The sequence below is a fragment of the Drosophila melanogaster genome, chromosome 2R (assembly GCF_000001215.4).
Source record: "Drosophila melanogaster chromosome 2R".
Classification (NCBI taxonomy): Eukaryota; Metazoa; Arthropoda; class Insecta; order Diptera; family Drosophilidae; genus Drosophila; species Drosophila melanogaster.
In genome coordinates this window covers 12,163,141-12,174,696 of record NT_033778.4, presented here as the reverse complement: position 1 = coordinate 12,174,696, position 11,556 = coordinate 12,163,141, and the positions used below count along the sequence as shown (strand labels likewise).

The window sequence follows — 11,556 nt, the reverse complement described above, 5'->3', positions numbered from 1 at the left end:
TAAGTTGTACTTAAATTTCATGGATTTGTCAATCTGACAGCTGTTAATTATTTAAAACTGTCACGTTACTTTATAGCATAACTGTAATTATTTACCATTACGATATTCATATCTCGACATTAGCCTAATTGGATCGTTTCTTATGTTTTTTAAGTTAATCAATATTAACAATTAATGAGACCCGCTTAGGAAATCGACGTAAAACTTCTATACTATATCCTCAAGTTATTTACAATTGTAAAAGCAGAAAAGGTACGCCTGTATAAAATTGGAACACGTAAATTAGATTTAAGAATCCCTTAAAGAAGTAACTGTTGTTTGTGACAATAGGTTGCTGGAGCTTGAACCTAGTGTGACCAAACTTAGCCGGCCAGAGATGTACCGAAAAAGTCGGCGAGAAACGTATAAAAGGAGTAGCACGTTGGTATTTTCTTCAGTTTTATACTAACTTTTGACGACATCAGATCACAAATTGCTGGGAGGTTTGCACCCCAATCAAAGCAAGTTTTACAACAAAAGTCAATTTTCGTTCGACTCGATTTCTTCTCAGTGCGTTAAGTTGCAACCATTAAGTGTGAAAATGCCATCCAATATGAATAATAAACTGTAAGTAATGGTGTCCAAAGCGGTTGCCATACACGACGACAAAAAGTGCAAAGTCGATTTTGTAGTGCGAAGAATAAAAAAAAGCAAAAGAGAAATGAAATGAAAATAGTGCGAGGGAGTCCACGACTCCTTTCCTTTCCAATTGGTGGCAAGTAGGCTTGGTTGTAATGGTTTGTAGTGCAATAGTTAAGTGTAGTATAAGTGTAACCTGCTAACAAATCGGGTAACGGTGTTGGTTGATTTTCTCACGTACGCATACGCACATACGCACACATGTAAACATGTGAAGCTGTGTGGGTCAGTATGTTTTGTTTTACTGTAAAATCATCTGTGACGCACACAGAGGTAAAAACAATGAGAACGACGGAAATAAATAATGGAAATTGTGGCCATGTATGTGTAGTGGCACGATTCGTAAGTAAAGTAATTAATTGATTTCACCGGAGATATATGAAATTTAATTTTTTACTTTATTATGCCTTATTTATTTACTGTTTTGTCTTATGTTCAAGATGGCCGCCTGCAGCGTTGCCACGTTCTTTGCGCTGCTTTAGTAGTTTCGTTGATTGTAACCACAAGTCTATAACAATAATCCGCTTACATAAATGCTTTATTGATACTTCTGTTTGCAGGAAATTTTTATTAATTAATTATCGCAACCGACACATCATGTTTGGGGATCTGGCAACGCTGTGGTCCCTCATTTATTTACAGTTTGAACCTCCTTCCAATTGGAGAACCCATAACATCTGTGTGCGTATGAGTTTTCTCTATTCTTTGTTTACTTGTTTCTCTTCCATCGGAAATGGCATTTGGTAATTTTGCTTTATGCGATCCAATTGGGAAGATACTCGTTAACAACTGGTATTTCTTCCATTACTTTTGAGTCTTTAGCGATTTACCAGCGTTTCGTTTAAGTTCTTCCTCATTTTTTGGGGGGGCATCTTGGGCGGCTTTTATTATGTCATACAACGACAAATACAAACGCACGCACACAGGCATAATAGCTGTAAACAAGGGAAAATTCCACTCGCCATTGCAGTTTCGCGTTGTTTTTGTGCGGCAAGTGATATAGGAGAAAGAGGGATGGATATATGCACTGCATATACATACATATGTGCATATGTATGTAGAAGAGCGATATTGGGTCATCGGCACTTTTCTAGCAGCTTCTTTGGTGCCTCCTTCAACTATTTCTACCCCTTTATCTTATCTCGCGGAACCTCACAAGATCTTATCCCTTATCTCACCATTGTTCTGGTTATAGCATATGTATAATAATTTCCAGTGCTCTTGTTTGCTTTATGACATCTTGCTTTTGTCTAAAAATCCTGCTTGTGTTTGCTTAGTACACTTCGTCTTTTACGATTGTTTTTCCACTGTCGAAAGATTGTACCTGATCCCCCAATATTTGTCCAAGCAGAACGACAAGTTTTGATGTTGATTACACAAGCGCACCAATTACGTTATCTTATCGCCCACTTTTTTTTTATCTGGATCTAATCTGGATAATGATCCAGATCTGCTTTGCTTTTTTCTACTTTAACTGAACTGCATTGCAGTTTCAGGAGGAAGTTGAAAAGTTTTACACATGGTTTTCCTCTTAAAGATATCGTTTACAAATTAATTAGGGTAGTTCTTTGCTTATCGCTTTCGTCACGCCGAAGACACATGATCAACGATGAAAGACCAGCCAAAGTACAAAGTGATTACCGTAAGTTACTACACCAAAATATGGCAACACGTTTTTTTTTTTGGCAAAAATGTGCTCACACAGCTAAGGGCACAAAAATAAAACCTGTGTGAATTAAGATTCTGTTTAACTTCATTAACATGAAATCCTTTTGGTTCTAAATTTGTATACATTTTCTATGGAAACTACCTGGAAAATACCAAAATATCAAAGAGCTTGTTTACACAATTTTTTTTGACTTTGTTAATTGAGCTACAGATATTTGTTATTTGTTTAGACTGAAACATATGGAAAGATTGTCAATCAAAGCTGCAAAAAGCGAAGAAGCCTACGTCAGCAATTATAAAGTCCAGTTTATTGTCGATAAATGGTATTTTTATTAGTATTCGTTTGTAGTTATTGAGATGACCTCTGCTGTTCGTTTACATACTACGTATGTATGTATGTACCTGTATACATATACATATGTATTAAGAATAAAGATAACTCTTCACGTTGATTTCTACCCCGCTTTAGGTCCATACCTCTGCTTATATTAAGCAGACTTTTATTTATGGGACTTATCGCCAATATTATTAGCCATTTTTAGCCATTTATTTCGTTTGTTTTGGTACATTTGTTCGAAAAAAAAGCGGCAGACACGTGCAGCCTAAAAAATGTGGTGATGTTTTTGACTGAAATAGCGCCACAGAAAAAAAAAGAATTTCTCTTAGACTTTGTATATTAATTTTTATGGATATTTATAGCCGGCAGCTCTCTCCGTTTATTTTGTTTGCCCATTGCGACTTTGTGAATGCAAATGCTACGTGTGCCGGCATTTTTGCTTATAGTTATTTGCGCCTTATTTGTTTAGCGATTCACCCGTATTTTGTGGGAAGTAGGGGGCTCCATTTAACCTTGGGGCTCTGACTCACACCGCACCCCGATTCAGATCCACATCCCCTGACCGACCGGGTCGACTGTACCCGTGCTCTCCGGCACATTTGCATATCTGTCGGATAGAACTAGGCTATTATACATTTGTATGTATGTATGTACGTGTATGTAGATATATCGTGAGGCCTCCTAGTCGCTGCTACTTAATCAGATAGATAAATGATGCCGCCACCGTTTGGATGTCGTCAGTCGCCAGACAAACGCCCAGAGCACAGCACCACACAGATCATCAGCGAGCAGTCTCCACATCGCCAGTGGAGGAGAGGCACGGAAACCGGGCCGCCACATAACACACAGATATCCAATCGCCACATCTTTTCGATGTGAGTTCCAAGCTCCGCCGAAGGACCGACCGACCGAAGCAACGCAATCTGTGATAAAAGATAAAGAGCACATACCAGGAGACAGATAGTAGACTGCAGCTGTGATAAATCTCAACCGGAGACCAAATATTTAACTTGGCAATGACGACGTCTAGCGATATGGTGGCGCAGCCAGATAACCAGAAGATTCAGAACGAGAACCAGAAAATCTTGTGGTACGTCAGCATAGCCCCATCTTTTTTATTAATTGCGAAAGCATTTTCAATTGCCTTGCACACGTGCCATCGATTCGGGGAATTATTACTCTAACAAACCCCCCCACCCCCAGACACAGCCATAAATTGCATTCATTAGGCATTGAACCACATGCATCCAATCCATCTGCTGCTGCTGGTGGTCACTGTTCCCATTCAGGCCTCTATTTCGCTCAATTCACAATGCTCTGCCAAGTGCGCAGTTTGTTGATTTAATTGGCTTGGCAGAAAGGAAACCAACATAACAACAAAATGCCTGGCATATTTCGCACGTAGTCTGCCGGCAAACAATACACAAATGTACATATGTATGTACAATGTGTGGAAAGCATTTATATAGTATATAGGTATCTGTATGTATCTGTGCTGTCCACATTGAATGTCTGATTAACACCTAGAACGAACCAAATCGAATCCAAATGCGAATAAGTGAATAAAGAGAGCTGTCCGTCGACAGTCCAGAAACTATTTAATATCACTGTCATGGAATTGCTCTCTTTGTATAATATTCGACGATGCGCTGTGAGGCAATGAGACTAACCAAACGACTAAACCCAAGTTCCACATTCAGTTCGTCTGGCCTAACACTGTGTCCTGTCCGTTGAGGTGTTAGCTTAGATTTCCGCTTTCAGATCCTCCGCGAATTGTGAAATGAAGAGAGCTATCCGTCGACAGTCAAGTTAAGACCGATTGTAATACTGTCATGGAATTGCTCTCTTTGTATAACATTCGAAAGGCGACGATTATAAGATCGAATGAATCGAATTGGAGTGCTTAATTTTAAGCCAAACTTGTGAGCGTCCCCCTGGTTATGGTGTCTAATCCCTTCCCACCTTTCAGGTGCTTACTTTACTTAGACAACAAACAACGTCTGCCTCTTTCAAATTCAAGTTTCAAGTGTATTCTCGGCTGCTCTGCCCGATAAATACTTTACAAAAAACATCTGGAGAAGTTCGACCCGCCCGCTAATAATATGATGCCCGCAACTTAGAGAATAGAAATGCGTTGTTCAGTAGGCAGTTCCTACAGGCCGCCGCGTCCTCGACCGCCGGTTGGTCCTCCCTGCCATGCTCCGCGTCCGCCGCTGCCGCCGGGAGCTCCTGGCGGTCCACCAGTGCCCCTTCCGCCGCCCGGAGGTCCGCCTCTTCCTCTGCCACGAGCTGTAAGGGAAATGTCGTTTTTAATAATTGCATTTCGCTGAGGGCCTCACATACACTGCACGACTGTCTTTAAAAACAAAATTCATTTCTAGATTTCACTGCACATGGCTTTATAACATTTTTTTTTTTAGTTTTTGCTTTCTAAAAATAAACATATACACAAACTTACTACCTTAGCATGTTTCTTATTTTACCCATACGTTAATACTTTAAATTTTGAAATTAATGAATTAAATGGGAGGGATATGATTTGACGAAAACTATCAGCTCAGTTTTTAAAACAAACTAAACCCTGCATTAATATATTTTTTGTAGCACTATTTATACATATTAAATTCTATAAATTTTACTACCATTTTTTTTACTATCATAAAAATTGTATGGTATTTGGATTATTAAATTGGGATAGCAAATATTTTAGTTAAATTTAGAAGTTAAACGAGAGCATAGAAAATATTTTGTTTTTAAAGGCAGTCCGTGCAAAAAGTGAATGTGTATGTGTGTGTGTGGGCCAAAGTGCCCAACTCACCCTGTGCGCGCAGAATGGCCGCCTTGCCCCGTCCCGCCGTCCCACCAAGTCCCTTGCCCGTCTGCTTCTTGAACATCGGGGCATTTTTCAGCATGTCGGGCAGTATAAGGAATCGGATCTTGGAGCCGCGAATGTAGACGTTCTCCAGGTTGGCGGTGCGTCCGTCTCGGTAGGTCACCGTGATCTGGGTCATTTGGCAGTTCATGTTGTCCTCCGCCTCGATGAGTTTGCCGCGGTACACCTCGCCGGTGATGGTTTCGCAAGTGATTATGTGGCCCTCGGCCTCGTGCAGAACTTTAATGGGCACTCCGATAGACATGTTCGCTAGCTTGGTGTGTTGCTGTCTGTTCTTGTTCGTTCAACTATATATTTTTCACTGTTTTTTTTTCCACCGAAACCGCTAAATTTTTTCTCCGTTTTTCTTTGTGCAAGCGTTTATGCCGAGTGTTTGCGAGTGTATGTGTTTGCGTGCTCGCTCCCGCTTTGACAGCTGCCGGCGGCCATCTTGTGGTGAAATTGGTGGTGCGTGAGCGCAGGGCTGCATGCGCTGCGTGACTATCGGAAACAGCTTATCGGTTTGCCGATAAGGCGCGCGGGCGTATCTTATCGCTTTAAAATAAACAACTGCAATTTGTTAGCGTCATAAAAGCGAAATAATTAAATTGTCGCCGCTTCGCTGATAAGCCTTTCGTTCTGCCTTCGTGGCCATCAGTTTGTTAGCAGCTTTTGCGACGTTCAGTTACCAATTGAGTTTTACTCTACACCATGTTGTGGTAAAGATTTCGGGTTTATAAATTCAATTCATAATTCACATAAGTAATTTGTAAATGGGAAATAATCTTTATAAAAACATGGGAATATTCGCTATATGCTTGCCATTAAAAAGGGGATATAAACTTTCCAACAGATGGAGTTGCGCTACAAAATCGAACAGGCACATCGCAGTTCGATATGGGGTTTTTTTGACTAAATACCCAATTTTTTTTCCACAGCGACCCAGTGTTTAGTAGTGGCTTCGTTAGAAGAGAATTTAATGACAGCGGAATTGCCGACGGCAAGCTCCGCACCATCTCGACTTCGTCTTGCGCCACGACCATGTCCTCGGAGTCCTACCGCATCTCTCTCGGCGTAGGGCCTCTGTGGTGGTCCTGATGTCCCTGTCCACCACAGAACAGATCACGATAGGGCATCGCTCTTGACGGGTGAGTAATAATAACTAACCATTTAAGTACTTATTATGCTAAAATGTGTTAATTCCTTCCGTGTAGGCTACAGCCGTAAGTCTTCGGTCGACTCGGCTGGTGGCAGCCTGTACGAGGCCAGCTCCCGGGCGTCGTCGTTGTCGTCCTCCCAGTCGGATTGCTCCGACTTGGAGTCGCAGCCCGACATCCACTCGCTGTGCTCGGACGATGACTGCCAGGAAGTGCTGCGCCAGATCTTGCAGCACGACCAGCCGGTGCAGATCACCATCAAGCTGCATGTCACCGAGGACCAGTACACCAATTGGAATACGATTCTGAACCCAGTCAACAACTTGTTGTATGTCGCTCTACCGAAGGACCTTCCTCCGGCCGGCTCCAAGCAGACCTTCATCTCGCTTCTGGAGTTCGCCGAGGAGAAGCTGGAGGTGGACGGCATCGTTATGGTAATGCCTAAAGATCAGCCGGATCGAGCTCGCCTCATCGAGGCGTTCCTCTTCATGGGCTTCGAGCCGCTGTCCAGGAAGGCACCGCAGGCACCGCCGGCTGCCATTAACGACAACGAGAACTACTACTTCCTCTACAGCATCGAGGAGTAGTTCGTCGGCAAGGGGACGATTTTCGCCACAGAAACGAAACAAAGAAGAAGTAATATCAGTAGCAATCCAATATTCTGTTTCGTAGTTTCCGCAAATAACTTTTATTAGCCAGCCGTAGATACAATGACATATTGAGCTCAATATGTGTTCAGTGAAAATCAGCAAATCAATCCTTTTTGAATCTTCGCGTTGTTTATGTAGTCGAAAATCGTTTTGAAAATTGTCTTCGGAGCGGCTTCATTTTTGGTAGACTTTCAATTATGGCCAGCCACGTTAAGAGCCTGATCGCAAATTACTATATTAAACTATATCCAACAACAACAAAAATCGAACGAAAACGTAAAAAAAAGTAGAAAACTAAAAAATGTCAAAAAAAAAACAAAACAAAACAAAGGAATGTATTAATCCTAAGTTTATTCGTGAATCAATATTTTTTATTTATGTTTTCATGTCTAATCAACATATATATTTTCTTCATGTTTTTTCTATATATTTTATGTTTAAGCTTATATATGAAGTATTGTAATCCCAATTTGTTCGCACTTAAAAATATTCAATATATTTTTATTCACTTTTTGTACGCCGAAAGCGACGAGAACGGCGAGGTAGAAGTTTTGAAGGATAGAAAGGGAAACGCATATGCATAGAAGCTAATTACATAGATCAGCAAAAAGGATCCACATACACGCTATATCCAATATTAATAAACTTATTAATCAATAGATTCCACACCGCAAGCAAGCAAGCGAAAGCAGTTCTTTTATTTATACCACTTTGTATGTATCATTTTCTTGATTCCAATAATAAAACATATGACTTAACAAAATTATTGAATTGTCGGCCGGATTATTAAATTATTTCGTTTACGACGCTCGCGTTTAGTGCGCATTATTATTGTTTATTGAAAGTATCTCGAGTGGAACTTGGTCGAGACTTATGATTAAATTTATACACCCAATTGCCTCACCTTCCTTTCGCAGATAAGAGAGATTTTATATGTATTTCGTCTACTGTTTAAAAAGTGACCCAATACGATTGTTAGAGATAAGTCTGCACAGTTTGTCACTTGAAGATAAGTAGTTATTGGAAAAACGGGGGCTCCTAAATTAATAAAAAAAAGCGTGAGATTTGACATCATCGCCAATATCAATTGGATTTCAGCAGTCATTCATTGAAATGAAGAGCCAGTTTAAAAATCAAAGTGTCATGATCACATTAAGCTTTAAATGTAATTATTGCACTTTTGGCTTCAATGATTCAAAAGCATAGCTACATTTCTAAAGAATATTAACCAATCCATATATAGTAACTTACAGAGAGTTATGCTTTGTATCTGTATCTATGATTTGATGAGCCTGATAGATAGTATCTCAAGTTGACTACTCTTTCCGATTAAATTGTAAAGTTTTGGGTAATATTTTTGAAAAGAACTGTGAGGTTTGAGTACTTTCCCAGCTAATCTTGGCCCGAAAATCATTCAACAGCTGTTCACTCCACTGTGCGTCTGTCTGTCTGCCCATTAAATGAACGATAAAACATGCCGAATATATTTACATATATACCCCATCTATGTGATATGGTGGCCAGGGGCTGTGGGCTGTGGGCACTCGCATGAGGAGATAACGATATAAACGGCGGCGGAAGAGTCTCCGAAAAACAGTCGAGACTGGAGCGTCGCCGGGTTTACACGATCCGAGAGCTTTGCATCGCAGAAACAGAAGAAGAAGAAGGCATTGAAGTCCATATCCTATACCGAAGCTATCATGTTGAAGGCGGTGAGTGTGTGGTTCCAAGGGGCGGACCTAATCTAATCGCCGGTTCAGATATGAAAGTGGCTTCAATTTAATTTACTATCAATACCCATCGATTCACCTTGATTACTCCGGATGTTTGGCCCGCTGCAGATTATCGTTTTTGCCACTATCTTGGTGGCCGTGGCCATGGCCATGCAGCCACTGGAGGACAATGAGCGAACCCATCATCTGAACCACAAGCGCCAGTTGTCGCAACAGCACCACCACCACCACCAAAAGCTCCAGGAGGTGAGGCATTCGGGCCATGATAGTCTGAAACATGGTGGTTCCCACGTTAAGGAGCATCAAGCGCATCACTCTGAGCGAAAGGCCAGGCAGAGCCACAAGGAGCCGGGCCACAAGAAGAGTCACCACCAGAAGGAGCACCGCCAGCAGCAGGACAACCACACCCGCAAATCCCGATCGCATTCCAAGGGCAGCAAGCAGCATCACAAGCGGCACACGGGATCGCGTCGCCACTAGGATAATCCTGTATCCTGTGGCCAGGATATATTCTATTTAAACTCTAGCCAATGGATTCCTTATGCGAGGATTAAACTCCGAATACAGTAAACACTCGTATAATTGCATGTATGGCAACAGTAAAGCCAATCTATTTAAATGTTTACAAAACTACTGTGAAATATAAGCCATGACCAAATAAACACACATTTCATAAATGATATTAATATCCACAAGCAGCTTCAACTTTTAATAATTTGGAACACTTGATGTAGGAAATGCATTTAACTTGGATTTTAAGTTGAAAAACAGGTAGTATTTCAGAGAATTATGAGTTTTAAATAGTTTATGGCCGCAATAACTAACTTCTATAGTATGGTTTTCTTTTGAAATTTTACAAAGAGTTATATACTATATAAACTTCTGGCTGATATCCATTGTATAGACCAGCTTTCTTGTGACCCCGTTTATGGCCTGAAATTTGGCCATGTGGATCGTTAAAGATAGGTCCAACTAAAGGTTCAGATGTGTGTAATTACTCGACTTGGCCAACTCGGAATTTTGCTGGCCGGCTTATGTATGTTACGTTAGCCGCCTCAATTTCTTTGGAAGTTCAAAAAACAAAAAAGAAATCCGGTTTTGGACAATTGAAATTTGAAAATAATAAACCACACATGCGAGCGTAGTCGTACGTAAAGTGTTTTTTGTTTTTGTTTTGTTTTTATTGCAATAAAGCCGGTGTTAATTGTGCTCTGGGGTCAAAAACTGCCGCTGACGTCATCAACTCGTCGTTGCAAGACAGTGAAAGGGTTAAAATTTCAAAACTGGGGGGCTTGCTTGTATAACTTCTTTGGTCACTAGTGCGATTACATAGGATTTTGTGGATTAAGGAACGTATGTCCATATGTCTGAAACTTCTTGCTTAAGGAACGTTTTTCGGTCTGGCATCATAGTATTATCCCCAAACTGGGTAAATTCGGGGACGATAGAATCCGCCTCCGTAGGAGCGATATCCGCCGTAGCCGCCGTAACCGGAATATCCGCCGTACTTGTAGCCACCTCCATAGCCGCCGTAGTAAATTGGCGATGGAGCTGCATAGTAGCCGTAGCCAATGGAGTCCGCGGTGGAGAGATCAGCCTCCTCAGCGGGTTTCTTGTCCTGCCAAGCGAATGGATTTTGTTGGTTGGTTTTGAAATGGAAAAACTAAAGATATGACCTACCTCTATAGGAGCTGCGCTGATGAATCCGATAATAGCCAGGCACAAAAGGATGGAAAATAACTGAAAATGTTCACAACATTTACTCATTATGATAGAAACACTTTTTGTTTGTGTGTAATACCTTTGCCATTGTTGCTTTTATTTGCGAAATTTAACGGGGATGCACTCTAGATTTTATGTTTTTCTCTCAAATTAGCAACTTTTCCCGATCGTGTTCTGGCCAGAAGCGTTGTTGTCCGTAAACTGTGATCCCCAGCGACCTGCCGACAATATTTATAGTGGCCCAAAACGTCCCGGGGATCGATTTTGCACATGATCATTGATTGGACAAACATTCGGGAGTCTGGGGATGTCGTTACCCGATGCGAAATGAGGTGTTTCATTATCACAGATGACTCGATGGGATCTTCCAATTCGGTTATTTGAATTTCTAAGCTACAGTGAGCATTAGTTAATGGCCAAAGAAAAAGTTATTTAGTGTTTTATTTATTCGGTTTGTTGTTAGCTAAAGTCGACTGTGTGTTCTTATTTTTACCAGTCATCAACAATAATATTGACGCACTACACTAATTAAGTTCCTAATTATTAATATTAACACATTTGTTGACGAGCTGATTCATTGATTTAATTACAAGGATTTAGCCTTAATTAAAAATGCTAATGTCTCGATATTTTTTACTACTACAATACAAAGTAATTTAAGTGAATAAGGCTAATTAGTTTTAGTCGTCGCAGTTTTGGTGAATTTGTAATATATTCCCCAATAACACCGTTATTTAAA

General features: G+C 40.7%; 4 protein-coding genes and 3 non-coding genes across 13 annotated transcripts; 5 read left to right on the top strand and 2 right to left on the bottom strand.

Annotated features, from left to right (window-relative positions):
* Positions 1 to 432: 432 nt before the first annotated feature.
* On the top strand, positions 433 to 8,402 carry Oda (Ornithine decarboxylase antizyme). 3 transcript variants are annotated; one of them, NM_165863.3, is given in 3 exon segments: positions 433 to 606; positions 6,494 to 6,703; positions 6,770 to 8,121. In NM_165863.3, coding segments are annotated over 3 exon segments (765 nt in total). In that variant the 5' UTR covers positions 433 to 580; the 3' UTR covers positions 7,300 to 8,121.
* asRNA:CR46194 (antisense RNA:CR46194) lies at positions 2,991 to 5,139 on the top strand. Of its 2 annotated transcripts, none has more exons than NR_133113.1 (1): positions 2,991 to 5,139. The 2 variants fall into 2 exon arrangements; NR_133114.1 differs by having other exon boundaries at positions 3,385 to 5,139.
* On the top strand, positions 4,235 to 4,324 carry mir-281-1 (mir-281-1 stem loop). The gene has a single exon (NR_048095.1). It is a non-coding gene; the product is annotated as a mir-281-1 precursor RNA (primary transcript).
* Positions 4,453 to 4,544, top strand: mir-281-2 (mir-281-2 stem loop). Its single transcript, NR_048092.1, has one exon. It is a non-coding gene; the product is annotated as a mir-281-2 precursor RNA (primary transcript).
* Positions 4,694 to 5,966, bottom strand: SmD3 (Small ribonucleoprotein particle protein SmD3). Its single transcript, NM_165866.3, has 2 exons — positions 5,502 to 5,966; positions 4,694 to 4,972 (listed from the first exon to the last, which is right to left on the bottom strand). Exons 1-2 carry the CDS (start codon positions 5,818 to 5,820, stop codon positions 4,836 to 4,838), a joined length of 456 nt encoding a protein of 151 aa, NP_725106.1. The 5' UTR covers positions 5,821 to 5,966; the 3' UTR covers positions 4,694 to 4,835.
* A 482-nt stretch (positions 8,403 to 8,884) lies between the features above and the next one.
* On the top strand, positions 8,885 to 9,788 carry CG34232 (uncharacterized protein). Of its 3 annotated transcripts, none has more exons than NM_001299404.1 (2): positions 8,885 to 9,074; positions 9,204 to 9,788. In NM_001299404.1, exons 1-2 carry the CDS (start codon positions 9,063 to 9,065, stop codon positions 9,573 to 9,575), a joined length of 384 nt encoding a protein of 127 aa, NP_001286333.1. In that variant the 5' UTR covers positions 8,885 to 9,062; the 3' UTR covers positions 9,576 to 9,788. The 3 variants fall into 3 exon arrangements, with proteins under 3 accessions (NP_001286333.1, NP_001097282.1, NP_001097283.1); NM_001103812.3 differs by having other exon boundaries at positions 8,958 to 9,074; NM_001103813.3 differs by having other exon boundaries at positions 8,958 to 9,788.
* A 12-nt stretch (positions 9,789 to 9,800) lies between these two features.
* On the bottom strand, positions 9,801 to 11,022 carry CG13177 (uncharacterized protein). 2 transcript variants are annotated; one of them, NM_001299403.1, is made up of 3 exons: positions 10,897 to 11,022; positions 10,776 to 10,835; positions 9,801 to 10,713 (listed from the first exon to the last, which is right to left on the bottom strand). In NM_001299403.1, the coding sequence occupies exons 1-3, from the start codon at positions 10,903 to 10,905 to the stop codon at positions 10,510 to 10,512; spliced, it is 273 nt and encodes a 90-aa protein (NP_001286332.1). In that variant the 5' UTR covers positions 10,906 to 11,022; the 3' UTR covers positions 9,801 to 10,509. The 2 variants fall into 2 exon arrangements, with proteins under 2 accessions (NP_001286332.1, NP_001097281.1); NM_001103811.3 differs by having other exon boundaries at positions 10,261 to 10,713.
* Between the last annotated feature and the right edge of the window lie 534 nt (positions 11,023 to 11,556).

Bases quoted from the DNA above. Each gene is read 5' to 3' on its own strand.
- SmD3 (NM_165866.3), bottom strand. From the start codon at position 5,820: ATGTCTATCGGAGTGCCCATTAAAGTTCTGCACGAGGCCGAGGGCCAC. The intron at 4,973-5,501 runs GTGAGTTGGGCA...TTTCCCTTACAG, and splicing joins GGCCATTCTGCGCGCACAGG to CTCGTGGCAGAGGAAGAGGC.
- CG34232 (NM_001103813.3), top strand. From the start codon at position 9,186: ATGTTTGGCCCGCTGCAGATTATCGTTTTTGCCACTATCTTGGTGGCC.
- CG13177 (NM_001299403.1), bottom strand. The intron at 10,714-10,775 runs GTAGGTCATATC...TTCGCTTGGCAG, and splicing joins TCAGCGCAGCTCCTATAGAG to GACAAGAAACCCGCTGAGGA.